The sequence below is a fragment of the Leptonychotes weddellii genome, chromosome 10 (assembly GCF_054177405.1).
Source record: "Leptonychotes weddellii isolate Sample4059 chromosome 10, ASM5417740v2, whole genome shotgun sequence".
NCBI lineage: Eukaryota > Metazoa > Chordata > Mammalia > Carnivora > Phocidae > Leptonychotes > Leptonychotes weddellii.
In genome coordinates this window covers 75,222,955-75,249,156 of record NC_138378.1, presented here as the reverse complement: position 1 = coordinate 75,249,156, position 26,202 = coordinate 75,222,955, and the positions used below count along the sequence as shown (strand labels likewise).

Genomic DNA, 26,202 nt, shown 5'->3' with positions numbered 1-26,202 from the left:
ATTTAACTTTATGATAATTTCAGCTTCTGAAAATGAGTAGGTTTAAGTTTAGAGTAGCTTAAAAAAAACACTCAAAACAGAAACATCTATAAATAGTATCTGAAATTATTAGATTAGAGCTGACTTTGGAATCAGTTATACTTTTGCTGTGCCTAGTTAGTAGAGTGGTTTTGAAAAACATTATTTAGGTTGTAGCTGCAAAGTAGTGAATTTGCAAACTGGTTAATCCCCAAGATGCTTCATTTGGTAATTAACTTTTCCTAAATGATGAGGTGTGTGCCTAGTTAAGTACGTGGCTTTCTGGTTGCGGGTCATTTCCTCTTCTTCATCTTGTTTCAGGAAAAAAAAAAGTACCATAAAAGAAAAAATCAGATTTGCTTTAGAAAGGTTCAGATAAGGGTGAGGCTTTGGGGTGGAGACTAGATAAGTAGGAGTTTTCACGCAGCCAACATCCCCATTTCATAGAGTTTTACTGCTGAGGAAACACACCAGTTATAAAGAAATAGTATTTGAAACATTTCCAAGGTCCTGCTTTTAACCCAGAACAGTTTTGCATGATTCCAGGAATAGAGTTCAGAATTTATTTCCTCTTTAATGTAAATTCTGAAACTTAACTGTTAAAAGAATGACTTATTTCTTTTTTTTTTTAAGATTTTATTTATTTGACAGAGACACAGCGAAGAGAGGGAACACAAGCAGGGGGAGTGGGAGGGGTGAAGCAGGCTCCCCGCTGAGCAGGGAGCCTGATGCGGGGCTTGATCCCAGGACCCCGGGATCATGACCCAAGCCGAAGGCAGACTCTTTTTTTTTTTTTTAAGAATATATTTCTTTTTTTTTTTTTAGATTTTATTTATTTGTGAGACAGAGAATGAGAGACAGAGAGCATGAGAGGGAGGAGGGTCAGAGGGAGAAGCAGACTCCCTGCTGAGCAGGGAGCCTGATGTGGGACTCGATCCCGGGACTCCAGGATCATGACCTGAGCTGAAGGCAGTCGCTTAACCAACTGAGCCACCCAGGCGCCCCCGAAGGCAGACTCTTAACAACTGAGCCACCCAGGCGCCCCTGACTTATTTATTTTCTTCCCATATCTCAATCATTGAAATAAAATTTCTAGGCAGAGGAAGTGAGTGGGAATGAGATTAGATAGGAAAATTTAGAGGTTTACCTTCTTTTTCATTTTAATTTAATTCCAGTGTAGTTAACACAGTGTTACATTAGTTTCAGGTGTACAGTGTAGTGATTGAAGGATTCCATACCTCACTCAGGGATCATCATGGACAAGTGCCCTCCTTAATCTCCATCACCTATATCACCCATCCCGGACCCATAGAAGTTTACCTTCTGATTACCTGCTGCCTCTTCCAAGTTTTTCTAAAAGATTATTTTGTTTCAACACTGTACAGTGTTGAAACAGAAGAATGAAGGCAGAAAATTCTGTGATATGCTTTTTCCAATCAGATATACTGATAAAACTGTCATAATGTTTACCAGCTTATGTTGGGATGTTAATAGTGTTAATCAGGAAAAAAAAAAAAGATTCTGCAGTCAAGTAAATTTGGGAAGCAATAGATTAAACAGTGTTGAACTGGCTTTTTTTTTTTTTTGGAAGGTTTCTTGGAACCTTTAGTGGGCTAATAAGTGTTGTAAATCTCCCAGAGAAGAAGAATAGTGTGCCTGTTTTCCAAATTTATTTTATCTTCCTCTTACTCTTGGTTCTTTAGAATACACTTTGTCCTTTTTTGTTTGTACTACCTTTTGTTTTGGTGAGAGAATGGCAAGTCACTTAAGCTACCCACAGCTTTTAACAGATTGTACTGTTGTGGTTTTTTTTTGTTTTTTTGGTTTTTTTTTAATAAATGTAGGGTTATACTGTTCTTTTTTTCTTTTGATTTTTTTTATTACTCAAAACTGCACTTTTAAATTTAGCTTTCTGACTCTGTGCTTGTTCCTTCAACACGTTCAAAACACTGTTCTCCTCAGTAAGCCCAGCATGCCTGATCCAGTCACTGACACAACACACATGGAATCACCGCAGTCTCTACTGATGTGTTTTTTCCGTCTTAGACAACCTCATAAGAACTGTAAGTCTCACAGCACAAATGCCTCGAAAGTTGGCCTGGGCACATGCCACATGTGGATTTTGGTGCTTTTCCAACCTCCTTGGTATAAAGGTAAACAGTTCTATTACCAGGGGTTTGGGACAGCCTAGTTTTGTTAGAGGCTGTATTTTGGACAGCCTGTGATGGTATGTCAAACATGGGACCATTCTTGGGGCGCCTGGGTGGCTCAGTCGTTAAGCATCTGCCTTCGGCTCAGGTCATGATCCCAGGGTCCTGGGATCAAGCCCCGCCTTGGGCTCCCTGCTCTGCGGGAAGCCTGCTTCTCCCTCTCCCACTCCTCCTGCTTGTGTTCCCTCTCTCGCTGTGTCTCTGTCAAATAAATAGATAAAATCTTTAAAAAAAAAACAAAACAAAAAAACATGGGACCATTCTGAATGCCTCTAGACATTGTCCCTGGAAGAGCAGGTATACCCTCTGATCCAATGGTGTATATAAATGGAATTTTTGTAAATGGAGCCATATTTAAAAGCAGTAAGGGAGCTTATAATTTAAAAGTATCCTGAAATGAATCCTTAAAAAGATTTTTGTAATAATACTATCTAATAGCTTTGGAGGTAATTGAGGGATGCTGAGGCTGGCTACTAGGATAAATCGTAAAACCAATTCTATTAACATATCCTTGGAAATCATACTGGATATAAAGTAGTTGTGAAAGAAAATAATTTATTGCTTAATAAGTATTTCCTCAATTGTGTTCCCTGGAAAGAGAGAAGTTAATAGGTGCTGGTTATGAGCAATAGAAGGTGGGAAAGAGTTTTATAACACAAGTGTGGGAAATTCTGCTTTTGGAGATTCACAATTAGCAAGATTAAAGTTTCTAGAAAGTTCTACAAATAAACCTGTTAACTTTAATTCAGTATTTCTTAAACCTTTAATTATGGAACATTTCACCTTATCCCTATTTAGCATCCTGCAAAATAGTGTTCTCTTTCTGTGGTTTAGGACTTTTTTTTTTTTTTTTGTATGTTAAGAGTATGTTTAATTTTATAAAGGAATTTTTGACTGTACATTTCAAGTACCTAGAAAGCATTAGAAGATATTTGAAGTGATGGCTTTATATAGTGTTAGTAGGCATTTCTTGTTCATTGTTCATTGCCACGTTATGGTCTACAAGTGGGTTGAATAGAAATTCAGAGACTAGTTAGGGGAGGAATGTTCCAGGTAATGGGGCAGTACCTTTTTTTTTTTTTTTAAGTAATTTCTACACCCAGTGTGGGGCTCGAACTTAATAATCCCAAGATCAAGAGTCGCATGCCCTGTGGACTGACGCAGCCAGGAGCCCCAGCAGCAGTACTCTTAGGTTGAGGAATAGTGCCAGCTGGTAGAGAATTAGTGCACTGTGAGAGATATCATTGGTGGCATTTACCCAGCAGTGAATGGAGGCAGAAATAGGTTGAGAACTGTTGCAATGGGGTTTGAAAGAAGAAGTAAAAATTCCAGGGAAAGGGGCCAAAGAGCAGTGATTAGAGGCAGAAGAGTTCCAAAGTAGTGTATTGACTTGGACAGAATCTACAGAAGTAGAAGATCATTCATGTTTAATATTGCAGAGAGAAATTAATTGCATTTGGCTGTAAAGAAATGATTAGAGAAGTTGAATATATGAAGGCAGAGGAACCTGAGTTTGTGTTGAGGAGGAGGGCATGCATACCAGCAGAGGAGGGAGTATTGTGGAACTGAGGTTCCCTGATAGAGTTGAGAAGTTGAGTTCTAGAGCTGTGGTTCTTGACCTATAAGCTGTGAAGTTATTATTGGTTTTCACTGATTGATTCATACTCTAAGCATTGTCTGTAAAGTTGTACAGAAGTTGTTCTAGATCACTGGATAATTAAAAATTCAACCCACTATTGTGTAGGATCCTCAAAATATTTTGATGTAATAAAAGGTTCTGTTTTTAGACAGTTGAAGAATCACTTATCAAGAGTTACAGGTAGGAGAGACTGGCTTCAAGGAATAGTGTGTGAGATATATTTCTTTATTTCGAGCTCATAGTGAAGGATAAGGCACCCTGGAGTGGGTTTGCCCAGAGGGAGGGCCCTGTGCCTTAGATGTTCCAGTGGTGTCTGGTGAGCTCTTTTTGGCCCTTGAAAATCCAGGGGAGAGTGTTGTGGATCTCTCACCAGGCTGTATCTGTATCCACAGCATGTCTCCAGGGTGAACAGCCTCTGGCATGTTGGAACAATGTAGGAAGGGTGAGAGGATATATACTGTTAAGATGAAGATGAAAGCTTCAATTCTGTGAGAATCTACCAGAAATTGAGAAACTGGGAAGAGAGACATGGAGTAGTCTAGATTCTAGTTTTAGAATAATATCTGGGGAAGTTTGAAAGTTGGACAAGCAGTGAATTAATAGGATTGGCCAGCAGTTGGGAGGGCCCGTCCAAAAGTGGGCCTGAAATGGATGGATGGACTTGAAGTGGATGGACTCTGATGTAGGCCTGCTCAGGGACTCGGGAGTAAGAGCATGGTGGGCCCAGAGGGGCTGACTTGTCAGGATGCTGAAAAGTTGTGGTCCGATGGGATTGGTTAGATGGAAGTGGGAAAGATGGAGTGTTTGAAGGGTTGTGAGCAGGAAGTGCATGCTTTTTCTCAGGAAAGAGGATGCCGTAGGTAGGCTGTGAGGGAGTGTGTAATTAGAGATGTCAGGGTTTGAACAGTGCTTTGAGTTCCAGAGTGTTAAATGTGCAAGAGAGAAGGGTTACGGAGCTCCTTCCAGTGGCAATGTGTATTTACAACAAAGTAGGGGACACTTGAACCAGCATTTATAAATAGGGAAAAGATTTTAAATAATTAAAAAACACTAATAATTGAAATTCCTCATTGTGTCACTCTAAATGTTATAATTTTTTCTTGGTGTTTTTAGGATTGTAGAAAACATAATCTCAGTATTTCCTGTTTTTAAAGGAACCTTGTGTGTAGGATATGCCTCCATGATTAGAGTATTGAATATGTTTTATGATAAGCATCAAGTTTTGATGTGTATACGTTTAATTGCAGCATTGTTTGTAATTACAAAGAGTTAGAAAAACCTCAACAGGAGGGAAATGATTAGGTAAAATAAATCTATTATGGAGTAGTACGCAGCCGTTAAATAGAATAAGGTGGATGTGTATATACTGACATAAAAAGATATCCAACATTTTAAGTAAAAGAAACTATATAGAGTCATCACATTTATGTGTTAAAAAAAAGTGCCCTCTAAAACCATGTACATCTAGCTTTATATATGTATAGCTAAAGGACTGTACATATACGTAGGTTCATAGCTGAAGGATTGGGACAGTTTCTGTGGGATTAACAGTAAATACCTCCCTTGTATGGAGATGGAAAAAAGATAGAAAAAGGAGCGAAAGGAGATTTTCACAATTTTTTTAAAAAGATTTTATTTATTTTATTAGAGAGAGAGCACACAAGCTGGGGGAGCAGAAGGCAGAGGGAGAGGGAGAAGCAGGCTCAATCCAGAACCCTGGGATCATGACCTGAGCCACAGGCAGACACCTAACCAACTGAGCCACCCAGGTGCCCCAGATTTTCACAATTTATTCGATAGCATTTGTGTATTTTGAATCTTTAAAGATGATAATGAATGAAATAGAACTTGCATTATAAGAAAAATTTAAAAATGAAAGTTAAGTGGCATTGCAGATGGATTTTGATTCAGAAACTAAAATTTACAGAATGAATTTGAACACTTATCACTGATAAATTACAATGTCTGAGGTCTCAAAATATTGAAGTTGTCAAGGGAAAAATATGTAAAAGTATTCTTATTTACAAGGACATAAATTCAACCAGGCATATGATCTTTAATAATTTAATTAGCTAAGTTGCATTCAGTTTTCATTTCAGGAAGGTTTAATGGCCTTTCAACCAAGTGTGTGTATGATCCAGGTCATGTCTGAATATTTTGTTAGGCAAAGTGCTCATTATTGCTTTCATGTTGTTGAATTTAAGTTGCAGTTTTCCAAGAGTGATGCCTGTAGGAGCAAACATCTGCATCATTTAGGGAGATATTTACTTCAAGAATATTCCATTAATAAGAAAACTTATATCCTGGAAGCGTGTGGTGATGTAGAAGTGGAAAATCTCCTGCGCTCTGTACAGCTACTGTGTGTGGTATTGGAGCAATTAACCCAGGAGCTGTAGAGAGTTGATTTTTAGGCTTTTAGTAGTTAACCTAAAGCAGAGCTGTTTATGAGAGGTTTGAGAAGACAAGTCAAAGACCTAAAATGGGGTTCATTCTAGTGATTTCTACTCTAATAAGCACCATTTTGAGTTATGAATGCCTCCCTTGTGAACATGCCCTGCATGCCTGATTGGCTGGTTATTTGCCATTATATTTTCCCAGCTACCCCATGAACACACATAACCCACTAATCTTATTAGGTGCACTGTTTAGGGGTCACGGGTCAACAGTCTTGGCAAGGGGCTGGTCTGTTAAATTGACAGGTTCAGTCTCTTCTTTATCTCTCATTTCTCTAAGCAAGGATGATTTAGATTTATCCCCTTCCCCCTCCCTCCTCCCCCCCCCCCCGTTTTTTCTTCACCCAACTCTGTTACTTTTTCTTAGAAAACTTCTCTACATAGGTTGTCCTTTTCTTCCTTTCAATTCCTGTCTGGCTATATAGGGAGAAATGTTGCTCCAACTTCTTCCTCTGTTCCTCCTCTTCTTTTCTTTGTTCCAAGAGTGAACCAAAAAATGACAGTGATGATTATAGATAATAGTAGTGCTTCCTCTCAAGGAAAAGGCAGGTTTTGAGTTGGAACATGATATATGGTATTTTATTGAATCTAAGATGCCACTGATTGGGAAATGCACCATTATTTTATAGATCAAAAAGAAAGAGAATATGAATGTCTTAAAATCAACACTGTCAATATCTGAAAAAGTATTCTGAAGATGCTTTCAGAATATGATAGGCTAGATGATCTAATTATCTTTACCAGTGACAATTTTAACATCACTAATAAGGGACCTATGGACAATATAAAATGCATACATACATTGTGAATAATTCTTGCTTCCATACTTAACTCAATCAAGTCTTTAGATCTATCTTCCAGTCTACAGGAAATAGAAGGAATAGAGGAATTGGTTAGACTATACTGTGTGGAAACAGTTAGACATAGCCGGAAGGTGAGACATTCAACAAGAAAATTGGCCTCAGCTTACCAGTAAGTCAGTGTCTTGGGGAAAACAGGGCAGTAGGGGAGAGACCATTCTGGATTCAAAGAGACTTTTGAGACATAGCAATCAAATGTGAGGTATGATCCTTTATATCCTAGAATGAACAAATCAGCTGTAAGAGACTTTTTATAATAGGGAAATTTTATTTTTTTAAAGATTTATTTATTATTTGAGAGAGAGAGTGAGCGAGTACAAGCGTGAGCAGGCGGGGGGTGGGCAGAGGGAGAGGGAGAAGCAGGCCCCTCACGAATCAGGGAGCCTAACGTGGGGCTCAAGCCCAGGATCATGACCTGAGCTGGTGGCAGATGCTTACCTGACTGAGCCACCCAGGTGCCCCAGGGAAATTTTAAATATGAATATTGTATCAGGTGGTGGTAGCATTGTCTTCTTAGGTATGATAATAATGCAATTTTGCGGGGCACCTGAGTGGCTCAGCCTAAGCGTCTGCCTTCGGCTCAGGTCCTGGTCCCAGGGTCCTGGGATTGAGCCCCACGTTGGGCTCCCTGCTCAGTGGAGAGCCTGCTTCTCACTCTCCCTCTGCCTGCCACTCTCTCTTAAATAAAATCTTAAAAAAAAAAATGCAATTTTGCAGAAAAATGTCCTCAAATTTTATATGTTACTTTGCTTTTATTCTTAACAGAATACAATTGACCCTTGAACAACATGGGGCTTGGGGTGCCTACCCTCACCCCCCTGCAGTGGAAAATCCGAGTGTAACTTTTGACTCCCCCAAAACTTAACTACTCATAGCCATGTGTTGACTGGAAAGCTCACCAATAATATAAAGCTCAACCAAAAACATTAATACATGTTTTGTGTGTTACATGTATTATATATTGTATTTTTACAAAAGCTAGAGAAAAGAAAATGTTATTAGGAAAATCATAAGGAAGAGAAATACATTTACAACACTGTACTGTATTTATGGAAGAATTCACACATAAATGGACCTGTGCAGTTCAAACCTGTGTTCAAGGGTCAACTGTACTCTGAAAATAATAAGGCTCTTCACCAGGTTTCCAATTTTAATTTGGTAGATACACTGTACACAGAACAAAATCATGTAAATGTTGTAACAAAGAAATGAGGCCCAGAAGTGTAGTGTATATAGGTATTTAAAAAATGTCAAATTCAGCTGGAAGAGTTCTAAAGCAATCAGAAGAATTTTCAGAAACTACAGAACATCTAGCAGGCAAGGACTGTCCTCAAATGTCAGGCAATATGTCGCCCTTGTGCTGTCACTTTCCACTTCCTAGTAATACGTGTTGCTGATCAATCATGGTTTTCCTTCCTGTTTAGGAAATGGGGCCACTGGATCAATGTTTTCTACAGCCACTACCAATTAATAACTTGGTACTTGCTGTGAAACCTATTTTACCGCCTCTCAGTCAAACCCATTCATTTTGCAGAGCGGAAGCCGAGGCAGGGTGGTATGGTGGAAGGTTTGAGGACATACATGAGTTAAAAGAGTCACAGGATTTCTTCAGTGCCAGAGTACTTTATGAGCTAACAGATGTTTAGTGTGAATTTTATTAGTTTCTCAAATAGTTACCATTTTGGAAGTTTGTTTGGAGTGGGTATTTAGAAGATCCCTTTTGCCATGAAATGATACTCAGGATCTCAAGAGCAGCACACTAAGCCAGTGTAAACCAGAGATTGAAGTTAGAAACAGTATCAAAGTTGAATGCTATTACTGAGTTCCATGTATTGGATATCGTGAATTTAATATTGCATCACTCTGAATTTTCTTTTAAAAAAATGTGTTGAGTCTCTAATTTGTCTTAAGAACAGTTGGTTTTATATCAGCATTTAAATTGACTTTTTAAAAATTGTTATTCACTTATTATATTTAATCTTTAGTTCTCCATATGTATTACTTGTACCATCATAATTACATTTCTTAAAAAAAGAGAGATGACTTAGTAGTGAGTTTTCTGGTTTGTGCTGCATTATTGGGATTTGGCAACTCTGGATTTCCTCTTCAGGATTTCCTAGAGCCCCTCAGATGCAAACAGTTCCTAGCAGTGTAATGTGTTTTATTGTTTAATGACTTTCAAATGAGCTTGGTTGTATCCTCCTTTAGCAGATTATTTAGCTGATGCTCATCACTGTGGTAGAGAGTAGACTAGTTGAGAATCAGTGTTTCATTAGATCATTTATATTACAGTCTTATTTTGGGAGAAGATTCATCTTCTGTGAATTCATTTAATCTGTATCAAATGCCAGTGACCCGTGGTGGGGGAAAGTGTAGACCACATAGAAGTTTCATTTATAGTCGGGTTATTAGTTGAGTTCATTTTCCAGATATTTATGAAGGCGTAGCAGTGACAATAGGAACCACAGCCCTCATGCAGGGTTGTGGTGCTGTGCAAGTGACGTGCTTGTACATGATAACTTAAAAAAATCTTTACAAATGTAAGGCTTTAAAAAAAAAATGAATGAGGCCACCTAGGTGGCTCAGTTGGCTGAGCGACTGACCCTTGGTTTTGGCTTAGGTCGTGATCTCATTGGTTGTGGGATTGAGTCCTTCGTGGGGCTCCACACTCAGTGGGGAGTCGGCTTGAAGATTCTCTCCCCGATTCTCCCCCCACTTACTCGTGTGCTTGCTCTCTCAAATAAATAAAATCTTTAAAAAATAAAAATAAATATATGCACAAAATACAGGATTTCTATAGTGTTTGGTCTCATACTGCCTTTTTTGGGAAAGTTCAGACAGTTTTCATTTTGTTTTGGATTGTAGTGTTAAATGTGGAGTTCCTTTTTTTTTTCTGAAGAGCATGATAGTTTATCTGAAAAAACTGCACTGTATCAATCATGGTGATCATGCACATGATGGCTTTTTGTTGGATATTGACATTATGGTATTTTTTTTTTTTAAGAATTTATTTATGAGAGAAAGAGAGAGTGAACGTGCACATGCACGAGCAGGGAGGAGAGGGAGAGGGAGAAGCAGGCTTCCCGCCGAGCAAGGAGCCCAGTGTGGGGCTTGATCCCAGGACTCTGGGATTATGACCTGAGCCGAAGGCAGATGCTTAACAACTGAGCCACCCAGGCGCCCCATGCTGCTGTTTTTAAAATGTGGATTTCCTTTACCTGTGTTCTGCCTGTTTGTTTTTCTGGTTCAATTCACATTGTAGTACTAGTCCTTTTATTCTAGTTTTGCTTTTCCAAATAAGTGCTCCTTTTTTATGAATTCTCAATAGGTGTTAACATTTATCATAATAGTTGTTTATCTTTTGGTAGTATCTGGTGAACAAATGATTCATCCAACAAATGCCATTTTCCCTTATGAGGATTATATAAATATTTTAGTCCATTTTCCCCTATTATTAAATTATTTCGGTTGTATTTTTCACATCATTAATATTTATTTATGTTTATTCTTATGTTACTGATACCATAATCATTGGAAATAAGAATAATTATTCCATCTGACTAGTTTTGTAGGGTCCATGTGTTGCTTAAAAAACTTATTTCAGAAAATGTTTTCCTTTAAACAGTGCTCAGTACATAAAACATAAACCACAAATTTGTTGATTGGTTAATTTTTTTTTTTTTGATTGGTTAATTTTTGAAGTTAAATTTTACTTGACAAAGTGGCAGTGATGGAAGATATGTGACTAGCCTTATAAGCTTCTTTGCAAACGCTAAACATTTATTTTGACAGTTTTGCTTCAGTCTTTTATACTAAGGAGAAATACCCCTTTGTAAAAGTTTCACCACCTTTAAATAATTTGAAGTGATAATTTTTCTTTTTTAAAGATGACTCTAGCTTCATATTTCTGTACATCTTAGACATAATTATGCAAATTAGGATTTTTTCATAATTATGTCAATTTTGCTTCATTAGTCATATTTTTTATTAAATATTTGTTCATTTGCAGGTATATTTGCTTACTTAAACTACCATGTTCCTCGCACAAGACGAGAAATCTTGGAGACCCTAATCAAAGGCCTTCAGAGACTGGAGTATAGAGGATATGATTCTGCTGGTATTTCCTTTTAAAAAAATATAAGTTTTGCATGATTCTTGAATCTAAAGAGGTTTTTTGTATGTTTTAGTTGACTAGATTCTTTAGTAATATCTGTTTTGAGTAAACCTAAAAACAAGAATTTTTGTCCTTTGTCATGTTTAAAGGGTTTATACATATAATTTCAGTAGTGTTACCATTTCTACTACTTCTTAAGGATATCTGCCTTTGTTAAGAATGTTACTGTAAAAACATAAATCACCTGGGACATTTTCATGGTAGAACACAGTTCTTGAAGGCCTTATTTTATAAATTATCTTTTTTCTTTCCTGTAATTTCTTTTTCTCCAAGGATTCCCTGATGTTGGCATATACACTTAACCTGAGATTCTTCTACCTTAAATAAATGACAAAGCAAATAAAAATAACTTTTTGTTAACTTTGTGTTCTACTCTGGCTCCTTTCCTTAACTGTGTCAGGGGTCCCCGCGACCGCCCTTGGTTCCGGTGACTCCTGAGGACGACTGAGCATATAGTGGAACTCATAGCTATGATTTATTACAATAAAAGAATACAAAGCAAAATCAGCAAAGGGAAATGGTGCATGGGGTGAAGTCTGGAGGATAATGAGGCACAAGCTTCTGAGAGTTCTCTCCAGTGGAGTGACACAGTGTGTGCTTAATTCCCCAGCCAGTTGTGACAATGTGTGTGAAATGTATATCAGAGAAGCTCATTAGTCACTCAGTGCCCATGCTTTTATTGGAGGCCGGTCACATAGACACCCTCTGCTTAATGCGTACCAAAATTCTAGACTCCCAGAATGGAAGCACATGTTCAGCATAAGCCACATTGTTTGCACAGTTAGGTGCAGTAAGCCATTCTTAATCAGTTAGGTAACTGTCCTGAAATCCAAGTTCCCAGATGCCAACCAGGGGCCAACTTTGCAAGCAGACCTTTCTAAGGAAAATGGTGTCCGGCTTGCTCTGTTAAGTCTTTATTCTTGATATGGCCAAATGTAATAGATGTTTGTTTTGTATGACTTTCCTCGGTTAATAGAAAGTGAACTCTTCAGCTCGTTTGTTCTTAAAATTCTCTCCTTCCTTAGCTTCTCTGACAACACATATTCTCTTCCTAACATGCTGATTCTTTTCTGTCTGCTTTGAGGGTTCCTTTTCTTCCACTTTTTGCTTAAATTTTAATGTTCTTTCAAGATTGTTTCCTAGGCCCATTTTTCTTACTTTGTATCTTCATGGGTGAGCTCTGACTTCATCAACCTCCTATATGTCAGTGACTTATAACCCACATGAATTTCCAAGCCGCAGACCTGTATTTCCAACTGCCCCTTAGAAATTTCTTCCTGGAGAAACCATGATACTGTAAACTTTGCACATCCAGAACTGAACTGAATACACTCCCCATTCTGTTCTTTCTGTGTTCCTTTATTCAGCAATCATTCAACAAGTGAGCCTAGGAGGTATCCTGGACTCAGGCTGCATTCTCACATTGCATCCAGACAGTTCTACCCTCCATATAACTGATCTCTGTCTTCATCACCACCGTTTGGTTCACGTGGCTATAGCTAGATCTTTTTTTTTTTTTTAAGATTTTATTTATTTGACAGAGAGAGAGCGAGAGCAGGAACACAAGCAGGGGGAGTGGGAGAGGGAGAAGCAGGCTTCCAGTGGAGCAGGGAGCTTGATGTGGGGCTCGATCCCAGGACCCTGGGATCATGACCTGAGCTGAAGGCAGACGCTTAACGACTGAGCCACCCAGGCGCCCCTATAGCTAGATCTTCTGACAGCTGGTTTCTTCTTCTCTTTCTCCCCTTCAGTCTGTACTCTGTTTCCAAAGAGAGTTTTTGAAACATTTTTGCCATGTGATTTCTTGATTTGAAACTACTCAGTGCTTTTCCAGTACCTTCAGGTCACTTTTTCAAATTCTTTAGGAACTTAAGTAGAATTTTGAGAAGTGTGTTTCCTGATGTTCCTTCCTTCTTCCCCTTCTGAAGTGGGTGCTGACCTTCTGTGTTTCTCCATTGTGCTCCAGTTGTCACCCAACCTGTAGGACTTGTTTTTCTTTTTAAACCTGTCGCACTTTTATTATAACTCAAACCCACACTGTGTATTGTAATTATTTTTTCCCTGTCTTCTGAATAGACTGTTAGAAATTTGAGGGAAACAATGGAGTTATTTTCATTTTTGTTTCTAGCAGCTATCATGTTTCTTGACATATAATAATAAGTTATCAGTAAATGTGAATTGATGAACAAATGAATTAGATGAAAAAATAATTTTTAATTAAAAATTTTGCCTCACGATGATAATCTAAGTAAGTTTCTAAATCTTGCTTTTCTGCCTCGATGATTTAGGTGTGGGAGTTGATGGAGGCAATGACAAGGATTGGGAAGCCAATGCCTGCAAGATCCAGCTCATTAAGAAGAAAGGGAAAGTCAAGGCACTGGATGAAGAAGTTCATAGTAATGTACTTAGTTTGAATTTTGTCCCCCCTCCCCTCCCTTTGCTTCCTTCTCCCTTCCCTACCAAATTCTCTTTCTTCCCATATTTTGGGGTCCATTTTAAGTATAGTGGTATTTAAAGTTGAGGAGAGGGAAGAAAGGTAGTTTTGTTACTGTCTCTACTAGTGTACAATGTACCTTAGTTTCAGAAATGACCATATTAACTGGGGAAGGAAAATAGGTACATTGTGTTCATAGCAAGCTCAGTATCCTAAAATGAAGTAAACACCATTCCTGAGGAAGGACCTTTCATAGGACAAAAGGTATTTTTAGTGGTGCCCTTATTCTAGTGTCTTCACTTGGTTGTCTTCACTTTGGAGTAAATGCCTCCTTTGGACATATAGTCAGTCTAGATGACTGTTTTTAGTAGATCTGATATAATCAGGTAAGTGTCATGTTTTTCCTTCAGGATTTTCTTCCCTGGCATAAAGTACTTGTCCAGAGATACATGCTTCATTAAAGAGGATATACTTCTCAGTATTTAGTTCATAACATTATGCTTATACGTTTTAATTTGTCACAGGAAACTTAAAAACAAAAGCTTTGAAGTAAATTGACTGAAAAAAAAAAAAACAAACCATTTAAAAAAAATTTTCCATAGGGGTGCCTGGGTGGCTCAGTCGGTTAAGTGTCTGATTCTTGATTTTGGCTCAGGTTATGATCTTAGGGTCATGAGATCGAGCCCTGCATCAGGCTCCGTGCTGGATGTGGAATCTGCTTAAGATTCTTTCTCTCCCTCTGCCCCTACCCTGCTCTGTCTCTCAAAAAAAAAAAAAAATCTTCCACAAAACCCAGGAAACAGGTGTTTTTACGTACCTGCTCAAATGGATGCCACTGTAATCATGGTAAAGGAGTGCAGGTAGAAGAGGAAAATGATGGACTTAGTCACTTTTTTTTTTTTCCACATAAGCTGAATGTTTAGCTTTGTAGTACTTGCTGAACATACTTGATCAATACTTATTTTGCATGGATCGTGGGTAAGATTAGCTTAGGGATGAGGCAGGCACCCAAATAACTATACCTCAAAAACTGTAGTATAAATATTCAACCTACTGTGTGTACTGCATCCTGTATACCAGGCTGATTATAGTAGTTTCCGTAGGTGAGAATAAACAAGTTGCTTAAGGATGCAGGGGAGAGCTAGTTCCTGCTTGGGGCTGGGGTTGGAGAGACTTTGTATACGAAAGGAATGGCTGCTGATTCCATTTGGGCAGTCAAGGTGAGAAGGGAGGACCTCCTGAGTAGAATAGCGGGGCAAAGATAAGAATAGGGAAGCCAGCTTTGGTAGAATGGTGGGTAGTCCTTTTACTCTGCATTGTTGGTAGATGAGTGTGGGAGGCTAGAAGACAGACTGTAACCAGAATCACCATCTTTGCATATCAACATATTGAAACATGCCGCCTCCTGAAGGAAAGTCAAGAAGGGAGTCAAGAAATGGGAACTTGCAGACATTACTGGTGAATTTGTCATAAATCACTTTGAAGAGGAAGCTGGCAGTATCTAAATGGGAGTGCCTGTACCCTGTGACCCACCGCTTCCATTCTTGGACATCTCCTTGAAAGAAGCTATGGACAAGGAGACGTGACAACAAGATTTGTTGCAGCAAAATGTGGAAACAGCCTAAATGTCTACCAGTAGGAGAAGGGAGATTTAAGAAAACACAAAAGAATACTAGCATTTGTGAACACATGTTAGGGTATTAGATGTTTAGAGGCGCAGGTGGGCGAGCTCTCCATCACCTTCAGAACCCCCTGGGGAGGGATGGCATGAGGCCAGGGCATAGGGGAGGCATCAGCTGCCTCCTTTTATTTTAGGTCTTAGAATCTGAAGCACGAAATGGTTAGATGTTCACATCTGTTAACTCTTCGTGTGGGTATTTGGATGTTTGTGGTGTTCACTTTATCACTCCGAGGAAGTTTCAGTGTTTGACCTGTTAAGACTTCCTTTGAAGGAAGTCATCAAAGAAAAGGCCATGAGATCGGTCATTGGTAACTTCTGACTTGGATGGTACTAGCTAACATTTATTGTTGCTTTCTGTGTCCTAGGCACTCTACTAAGTGCCTTACTAGTCCTCAGTATAACCCATGAAGTGGGTATTATCATCCTCATTTTGCAGATGAGGAGATTGAAACACAGGAGTAAGTACTGTCCAGAGGAAGAGGTGCTGTCATTAGATGGTGTCGGCAGTAAAGGCAGTGAAGTTTGGGGACAAAGGAAGGCTGCTATTTGTAACAAAAATTTAAGATTTTTAAAATATTTTATATCATAAGATTTAAAGCATGAACTTCAGGAAGGGTCAAGGATTGGCAGTCATGGTATATCTATAAAACATGAAATATTTGTTAGAAATATGCTTATTGTCATAGTAATGATTTTTTCTTATTAGGCTTTAGATAATTTTCTTTTGGCAACAGTGAAATAGGTATGATAATTACTGTGAATTTGAATTGGATTCAGTCTGTAGACTCTTGTTATTTTCTTCAGTGTTGCTTGCCAGCATGGCCACGGGGTGGGGATGGAGGGTGGGTGCCTTGATTATAATTAGCCTAATAACAAAGTAGTCAGATGTTTTCATTGCTTGCATTAGCCTGTTGTGATAAACAGTAATACTTTACTTTTCTGGAGGTTATTTATCAGGTCACCTTAGTTATTCAGGACACAGTTAAGCCAGGAAAGAATACATTGATGATTTTATCTGTTGGTTGATTGAGCCATCCAACAAAAATTTGAATAACTGCCCTATATAGCTTATTGCTTGGGATTCAAAGATAATAAGGCAAGCTGCTGCTTTTGTAGAACTTAAATCCTGGTAGAAGCCAGGTTGACACATGTCATAAGTGTTACAATAGTACAGCAGAGTATACCATTGTGGTTTTAATTTCCGGCTCTGGAGTCAGCCGGACTTGGGGTCACATCCTATTTCTGCTTCCTATTGGGCCTAGGACAGGTTCTCTGACCTCTTAGAGCCTCAGTTTCTTTATCTATAAAATGGGGACAAGAGTACCTAACAGAGCATTGTAAAGATTCAGTAACAAAATGAATATTTCTTAAATACTCTCTTCCAGCCATTGTGCCAGGTCCTGGTGACACAAAAGAGAACAAGATAGGCAAACTCTCTGGCCTGATGGAGCTTACTGTCTAGTGAGGGCCAGACAACAAATATATAACGTTAGGTAGTGATTAGTGCTATGAAGAGAAACTATAGTAGAGGTGACATGTAAGCAGAGAATGCATTATTGTCTGAAGGGGGAAATTTTAGGCAGAGGGAACACCCAAGTGCAAAGACTCTATGTGGGCATGGCCTTATAGCTGAAAGTCAGTGGGCTAGAGCACAGTAAGTGAGGGGGAGAGTGCAGGAGATGAGCTGGAGAGGTGACTGAGGACGAGGTCATGTAGGGTCTTCAGAAAGATGGATTTTACTTCATGTGCCATGTGAAGCCATTGGGAAGGTTTTGCATTAGGGGATTGACATGATTTAATGGGATCATTTGGTTAGTGTGCAAAGACTAGATTGTACAGAAGGAAGATTGGACATTGGGAGACCAGTCAGGATTCTGTTGAAGTAGTTTAGTTGATGGTTGCTTGGGTCATACTGTTAGGGATAGGGCAATGAGAAGTCTTAAGTCCTAGCATCAGGTAAGTTCTCAGTAAATCTTGGGTGTTATTTGCAAAAGGTGTGTTGAGGGCTTTGAGGGGTAATGGGCGAGGTGGGGGAATAAGAATGTAAAGGCAGCTGGGGCCAGATGGTGGAGGGCCTCGTACCCACAGAAAGGCACTGGGGCTTTATCTTGTGAGAAAATGGCTCTCTGGCTCTATGTGAGAATTTGAGGATCTTTTTATAAATTCCCGTGAGCAGGATTAAGATGATTCATATGGGTAGCTAGGAATGCAAACCACTTTTTAAGCAATGGGCATCTGTTCAAAGATTTTAAGCATTGTGTTTTGATCACATTTATGTGTTAGAATGATGTCTGATTAGCCAGTATAAAACCATAAAGACTGTGCTAAAATAAAACGCAGGGACTTTCCTATTTGAGACTTCTGAGCAGTTTGCTCTTCTTAATTTAGGCCTAATTCTCATAGGCTTGGTTATCTGGTTTCTTTGCCAAATGAATTTTATATTTAGGAAATCAGAAGGGGGGCATTACTAGTAAATACTAGAACTGCCTTTTTTTTCCTTCGAAAAAAGCAGGAAGAGATAGCTTATAGGGAAAAGGAATCAGAATAGCTGCTTTTCAAGATAAAGGAACATCCTTTATATAACCCCATACTTTCATGGTGTTCTATTCTCAAAGACTATTCTTTGATTTTAGAAGCTCTCCATAATTGCAGTTTATATTGTGAGATATGTTTACATTCACTGAGGACCAAAGAAATTGCAGTCATAAGGTTGTGTGGCACTGAGAATGTGAATTTATTTTTACATGTTTAGTTAAAGCAGTACTGATTTTTTTTCAAGTCAGAGATTAAATATAGATTAAAAAAAATCACATTAACTTTTTTTGTCCATAATCCTTCAGTTTGAAAATTATCAAGTCTTCAGAAAAGTGGAAAGAATAGTGCATTAACCACCCATATACTTCATCTAGTTTTACCAGTTGTTAGTACTTTATCACATTTGCTTTATCTCCCTGGTTGTTATTGGATTCATTTGCCCTAAATATTTGAGCTGCATTAACTCCTGAATCTTTTAATTACTATTTTGAATATGGCTGATCTTCAGTTTCAATAATTGTATATTTCAGGTGAGCAGCACTGTAATAATTATATTTAAATATACCTTCTAGCATTATCTCTACAGCGTGATTTAATAATGGAATTTTTCATATTCTTCAGAACAACAGGATATGGACTTGGACATAGAATTTGATGTACACCTTGGAATAGCGCATACCCGTTGGGCAACACATGGAGAACCCAATCCTGTCAATAGCCATCCCCAGCGCTCTGATAAAAATAATGGTATGGACACATTCTACATGCTTTGGAGTGATTGTAGGGGGGTCAATAATGGGAGAAGAATGAAGGCTCTTATGCTTTTGTTATTTTAATTTTTTTAATCTGGAAAGTTTCAGACATATTCACAAGTAGAGGGTATGTAGAACCAGATGTGTCTGTCACCCAGCTTTAACATTTATTAATACATAGTCCGTTATATTTCTCTATACCCCTCCACCCAGATTATTTTGGAAGCTCTCCCTTTGTCTCCTTTTTCCTTGCAGATTACTGTGGTGTTTGTCCTGTAGATTTTCCTACAGTCTAGATCTTGCTAATTGTATGCATCCATGGTATCATTACCATGTTTCTCCATCTCTCCTCTTTACTATAGATTGGTATGGTATTGATTTACATCTGGAGGTATATGATGTTTGGGCATTTTTCTTTTTGTATTATTAGTGGCCATAGATGATCATTGCCAACATTAATTATTTCTTTAGGGGTTTGTAAAATGGTGATAGTCAAATACTCTCATTCCTTTTTCACTTATCTCACATACTTCTATAAAGAGAAACTTCTCCATATCTAACTGCTTAGTTACCTAGACTTAAAGATTATGTACAGGAAAGGCAGGATAAATGTTTGATTTTTTTTCCACTTTATTTACCATTTTTCAAAAATGAAGTGGTTCTAATGTTCTAAGATGAACAAGTTTCTTTTATTATTATAAACTCATGGATTTAACATATTGCATTTATATTTTTCAGTTATTTAATCAAAAAAGATGAAAATTATCCCACTCCATATGTATTTGATTTTGGAATACTGTTTTAACATCAGTTTATCTGACATGTTAAGAATTGTCTGGACCTCACCTAAGTAAATTTCACTATAAATCTGAATAACTGGTTTTTCTTATTCTTTAATTTCAGTTCTTAAACTCGTTTAATGTAAATCAGGTAATTGTTTTAGTTTGAAAGTCTTTCACTTTAAACTTAGGAAATTTTTATGGATAAAAATGAATGAACAAAGAAGCGAGAGTAATAGTTATATAATTCAGCCTTCTTGTTTTGCAAATGAAGAAACAGGCCCAGGAAATTTGCCCCTTTCATATGGTAACATTGGGTTTAGTAGTTTAGCCACAAATGAAGTTGATGTCTCTAGACCCCAGTTTATTATATTTCCCCTCTATGTCCACATCCCCAGCACTGTGTGCTTCCACTAAACCACATAAATAATGCTGCTGATCTACCCGAGGATAATCTGATAATGAAAAGTAGAAGATACTTGATTATACTTGGAATTATAACATGTGACAAATTTTTTGACTTGAGAAAAATCTGACAGTACTGGCTATTTATAATGTTTACCAGCCTATAATTTTTTGTCATGAATAATTTTTATCTCTTTTAGAATTCATTGTTATTCACAATGGCATTATCACCAACTACAAAGACTTGAAAAAGTTTTTGGTAAGTAAAGTGACCCAAAAAGACACAGGCTTTGAGAAAGTTCTAATGAAAGTAGTGAAGTGGTTTGTTGAAATGTGCAGCACCATCTAGGTATGATCAAATAATGGTTACAAGGGTATGTGGTTTACTGGACTTGTCTTTGTTGACAGTGAAATAGTTTTGTTTCTTATGTGAATAGGAAATAATTATTGGCTTTATTATAAATGACCCCAAAACTCGAATAAAATTGGAATTTGGGGTGGGGAGGACATCTTTTGCATTGTGAGAGACCTTATCATTTTTAAAAGATTCTGGGATATATAAAAAGAATTAGGACAGATTAAATGAAGTTTCTCTGCCCTAAATAGCCATGTACTATATAGTAATAGTCATAGTGATGACCTTCCTGAGTGCCTCTTGGGGCTGTCCAATTGAAATATCTGCGGCGCTGGGAGCCTGTATCTGTGCTGTCCAATATAGTAGCCAACACCCACATGTGGTTATTGGTCTGCTGTGACTGAGCAACTAAATTTGAAATTTTATTTCATTTTAATCGGTTTAAATTTATTTTTATTTTTTTAAATTAAATTTTTAAAGATTCTATTTTTATTTTTTTAAGATTTTTTATTTATTTGTTTGTCAGAGACAGCGAGAGAGGGAACCAAGCAGGGGGAGTGGGAGAGGGAGAAGCAGGCTTTCCGCTGAGCAGAGAGCCCGATGCGGGGCTCGATCCCAGGACCCTGGGATCATGACCTGAGCTGAAGGCAGACGCTTAACGACTGAGCCACCCAGGAGCCCCTAAAGATTCTATTTTTAAATAATCTCTGCAGCCAATGTGGGGCTCAAACTTACAACCCTGAGAGTAAGAGTCACATGCTCTACTGACAAAGCCAGCCAGGTGCCCCCTAATCAGTTTAAATTTAAATAGCCGTATATATGGGGCGCCTGGGTGGCTCAGTCCGTTAAGCGGCTGCCTTCTGCTCAAGTCATGATCTCAGGGTCCTGGGATTGAGACCTGCGTGGAGCCCCGAGTCAGGTTCCCTGCTCATCAGGGAGTCTGCTTCTCCCTCTACCCTCCCACCCCCCCCATGTTCTTTCTCACTCTTGCTCTCTCAAATAAATAAAATCTTAAAAAAATAAAAAAAATAGTCTCTATAGCTAATGACTATTGTGTTGGATAGTGCAATTTCATTATCCACAAAAGAATCATTATATTCATTATGGAATTATTGTTTTGTGACTGTTATATATTATACTTTAATTATTTAAAATGTTATTAATTTGTATGTGGCATATATATAGATTTATATAATTATAAGTGTATATTCAAAATTACACAAAATACCTCACCATTTTGGGTACACCATGATTAGATGGTGACTTTAATTTTGAACAATGGGTAATGGGGTATGGTGTTGAAAAAATATTAGAAATTGGTTAGTGAAATTTTTGAGGAAAAAAATTCTGTAGGAAAGATTTGGATATCATGACTATTTCCTTAAATGTGTCAAATTTTTTTTTCCCTTTCTAATTTCAGGAAAGCAAAGGCTATGACTTTGAATCTGAAACAGACACAGAGACAATTGCCAAGCTTGTTAAGTACATGTATGACAATCGGGAAAGTCAAGACATCAGTTTTACTACCTTGGTGGAGAGAGTTATCCAACAATTGGTATTAAACCACACTTTATAATTATTGCCAGTGTTAATCACAACAAACTCTTAAAATTAAGATAAGCAGAAACTATACTAATTTCTTAAATATTTTTGGCTTTTATTTCCTATATATATATTAATATTCAGCTTGAATAATTTTGAGAGACTGTTTGACCCCCTTCCTTCCCACACACTTAAAATTCTACTTCTTTCACTATAGTTTAGTGTCATGGGAATTAAAAATAATCCAAAATCAAAGAGTTTGTCCAAAAGCTATGTGTGCGCACACATACACACAAACCTAAACATACCACCCAAACATGAATATGATAGACACAGTCGGGGTTCATCGCTTTCTTCCTACTCACTCAAGTATTCTTTTCAGTCAGTAACTTAGCACAAGGGTATCTTCAGTAAAATGCACACTCTACCATGGGATAATGTCTGCATGTCTCTGAGCCAGTATAGTCAACTCCTCGTTTTCCCTTATGGGGACTTTTCCTTGGCCTCATAACACCGTAGTAAAGTATTTCCCAGCCCAAGAAAAAAATGGCCTTCTTTTTGATCCCATCACAGTTGTCCTAGTTAAAGATTAAAGATACCAAAGATCCACAGAAGTCCAAATGCATTGTGATTTCTGCCCCCATCCCCATTCATAACTCTAGTTTTCCCATTTAGAAGCCCTTCACTTCCTTCTGAAGGTCTAACCCTCACTTCCTCCCTCTACTCAAATCTGATGATACCTGCAGCAAATGGATGAGTCAGGAAGATGGAGAAGATAGAGGCCTGTTCCTTCCCTTTACTCAAGGCAGAGTACTGTGCCTTTCCAGCCTTTTCTTGTTTCTACTCATTATATAACCCAGTCTGTGTTCTCTCCTACCTCGTGTTCCTCTTTTATTCACTCTTGATTGCCTTAGGCCCGGTCCCTGAGGAGGTTGGTTTGAGGAGGTGGTATGATAATGCATGTTAATAATTGTGGTTGTGTATATTTTTATCTCCAGTATCAAGGTCAACAAGCATGGAAGTTAGCAGTGGTGTAAAATCACTGGACCGGAGAATAGGTTTTGGATATTGAGCTTGGAATCTTTTCTAATTCTCTCTTCCCTGCATTCTAATGCATAGTATGGGAGATAGGATGTATCTGTTGAGAAACAGGTCCAAAATAGTCTGCTGTGGAGCTGTTATCTATTGAGTATATTTCAAGAGTGGGCTTGGTTAAAAAGTGTGTCTTGGATACACCAAACCTCAGGAATAAGTGTCTACTGAAATTTTAGACTTGTTTATAACCTACTGCCAAAGAGCAGCGTGTAAACAAAAAATTTCTGTGCTGAAGCCAATATGTTTTAGGCATTTCACATTTGATAATTGATTATAATAAATATTGCTAATGCATTTTTTTCCCCTCTAGGAAGGTGCTTTTGCACTGGTATTTAAAAGTGTTCATTTTCCTGGCCAAGCAGTTGGCACAAGGTACATACAAATTTAATAATGACTAATAATTATATGTATTTTGAAACATCTGAATTATAAGTTGTGTTTTCTGTACACAATGATTACCCTTTCACTGTAAAGACTTGCCCTTTCTCAGAGATGCCATGTGAATATATTTATTTTCATATGTTCTTCCTTGTCCGTTTTTCACCACTCTTCCATTTAACAGAATCTGTTAATAAAGCAAATATATTTTGGCATTTGTAACTGGCCTTTTATCTGTAGTGGGACACCATGGTTACTTTGTGAATTTGGATACTGAGTTTTCTCTAGTTTCAGGCCCCAAACATTAACTTTCTCCATATTTTTTGGAAGTATATATTCCAAAAAGATTCCTAGATCATTGTCCCATCGTTACTTTTGCGAAGCTGTTTAGGCCTGATCATGACGTCCTTTTTAGTAGGACAGTGAGAAGCCGTAATATTTGGCAAGAAAGCTGTTTTTTTTTTTTTTTAGAGATTTTATTTATTTATTTGACAGAGAGAGACACGGTGAGAGAGGGAACACAAGCAGGGGGAGTGGGAGAGGGAGAAGCAGGCTTCCTGCTGAGCAGGGATCCCCATGTGGGGCTTGATCCCAGGATCCTGGGATCATGACCTGAGTCGAAGGCAGTCGCTTAACGATTGAGCCACCCAGGCGCCCCGAAAGAGCTATTTTTAATATGAAGGCAAGGTGACTAAGGAGAAAGTGCTAAACATTCATCAGAATTCCGTGTACAGTTGAAAGGAAGGTTCCATTTGACATTTTAAAAAGGAGAAACATTTCAAATACACTGTTCTAGAACAGGCATTGGCAGACTTTTCTGTAATGGGCCAGAGAGTAAATATTTTAGCCTTTCTGGGCCATATGGCCTCTGTAGCACCACAGTTTTGCTATTGTATCTGAAAGCAGCCATAGAAAATAGGGAAAAGAAAGAGCATGGCTGTGTTCCAGTAAAACTCTTGTGTAACAAAAATAGACAGACTTGGCCTCGGGAGCATAGTCTGCTGACCCTGTTACTATTTTTTAAAAATTCTGTTTATGTTATTCTTTTGTTATACCTGAAGTTGAGCTTAGAGGGAAAATTTAAGCATTACTTGACGAGTGTTGGCTCATGAAAATTTGTATTTGTGTATTATTTATGAAAATGATTTAATTCTGTGTAATTTTGCACTAACAGACGAGGTAGCCCTCTTTTGATTGGTGTACGAAGTGAACATAAACTCTCTACTGATCACATTCCAATACTCTACAGAACAGGTAAAAACTCTTCCTATGTCATGCCAAGAGGAAACTATAAATTTGAGTGCAGTAGATATAAAGAATTGTGTTCATTAAATTGAAATAAATGCCTTTTTGGTCAGATCCACACATATGTGTATATAGTTCTGTCTAGATATGAAAAGGATTTGTTGTTGTGATTTCTCTGACGAGGAGAATTTTTTTCTGTTGTATATCCTTAGCTAGGACTCAGATTGGATCAAAATTCACACGGTGGGGATCACAGGGAGAAAGAGGTGGGAAATGCACTCTGCATGGATGGGGAGGAATCTTATCCTCTTTTGTTCATTCTTTACTAATTCTTTGTTCTTGGAGTGAATGAATGTGCTGGGCCTCTAAAAATGTGCTTTTTTATGGGGGAACATATTTTGACATTTTTCTAATTTGCAGAGTATATTTTGTCTGTCTGCTTTTGGCATTTAGAAAACCGCTTTTGTTTTTTGAAATTTCTGAGATTTGAAATTATAAAGTTTTTTTTTAATTAAAATCGTGAAGATAACATTATTATAAATAAGATGTTTAGATTGGGAAAAGAACATTGTGTGCTAGGCTGTTGTAGACTGAATTCAGTGGTAGTTATTTAATTTATCCTAACTTTTTACTAAATTACGTTTAAATGATCTTTATTTTATGCATGACATTTTACTTTTAGATTTACATTCAACATCTTGATTGCCTTGTTTGAAGTTGGAGTCTTTTTTTTGTTTGTTTGAAGTTTATTTTTCTTTATAGGACTTTCAGCCATACAAATTCTGGATCATTTTATTGATATAATTAGACAGAAAACAAATGGCATGCTCTTTTCATTTACTTATCATTAAAAGATTTCCAAGTAAAAGGGAGTGGTAAATTCAGAAAATTGAAACCCCTATTATTAACGTATAATTCTTGGTTTCTTGAAAAAAAATTAGCAAAGGACTCTAAACCTGTTCATCTTTAGATAGTGGCTGCTTTAGCTCTTTTATCTAAAACAGAAAGTTTGTTCCTTACGTAGCCTTCAGTCATGAAATATTAGGATTTCTTCTTACCCTCTCTCTCCTTCCCTTTTCAGAAGAAAAACTAGTTTACCAGTAAGAGTACAGGATTTTGGATCCAGAGTTCCAGATTTCTGTTAATAATCCTGCTCTTGAATACATTACTTTTATGTTACCTTGTACATTTTCTTAGGCTGCTCTTAGAAAAAAAAAATGGAAAAACGTTGGCTAAGGTCTTAAGAAGTTAGAATAAAAACTTAACATGAGACATCTTTTTAAGATTATGAATTACATTTTAGTAACCTTTATTTCTCTAGCTCCTAGTAGGTAGATAATGTGTGGCTCAGCAAAGTTTAGTTTCAAAAGTTTAGCCTCTTATTGAAGAGTCTGTCTAAAGGGGGCTTTTAGATTTTTGCTATTTTCTCCAGGTGTAACTACTGACAGAATAAGGGGGGGGGGGGATGGTAATGATTGTGTTCCACTCAAATCAGATGAGAAAATCGATGTACAGCAAAACATTTTATAGATTGTAAGAGTCCTATAGGTATCAGGTGGTAATGTTCTTTTCATTTAAATAGGCAATGATATCTTAATCCCTTCTAGGTATAATAATAAAATATACCTTGTTACTTGAAAAATAAAT

At 37.6% G+C, this 26,202-nt stretch overlaps 1 protein-coding gene across 1 annotated transcript in view; it reads left to right on the top strand.

Moving 5' to 3' along the window:
- Positions 1-26,202, top strand: part of GFPT1 (glutamine--fructose-6-phosphate transaminase 1) — a 52,066-nt gene that overhangs the window by 1,199 nt on the left and 24,665 nt on the right. Inside the window, exons 2-8 of the mRNA XM_081833622.1 lie at positions 11,190-11,297; positions 13,643-13,750; positions 18,626-18,751; positions 20,141-20,199; positions 21,716-21,850; positions 23,243-23,304; positions 24,485-24,564. Coding sequence (XP_081689748.1) covers positions 11,190-11,297; positions 13,643-13,750; positions 18,626-18,751; positions 20,141-20,199; positions 21,716-21,850; positions 23,243-23,304; positions 24,485-24,564 — 678 coding nt within the window. The remainder of the gene's footprint in view (positions 1-11,189; positions 11,298-13,642; positions 13,751-18,625; positions 18,752-20,140; positions 20,200-21,715; positions 21,851-23,242; positions 23,305-24,484; positions 24,565-26,202) is intronic.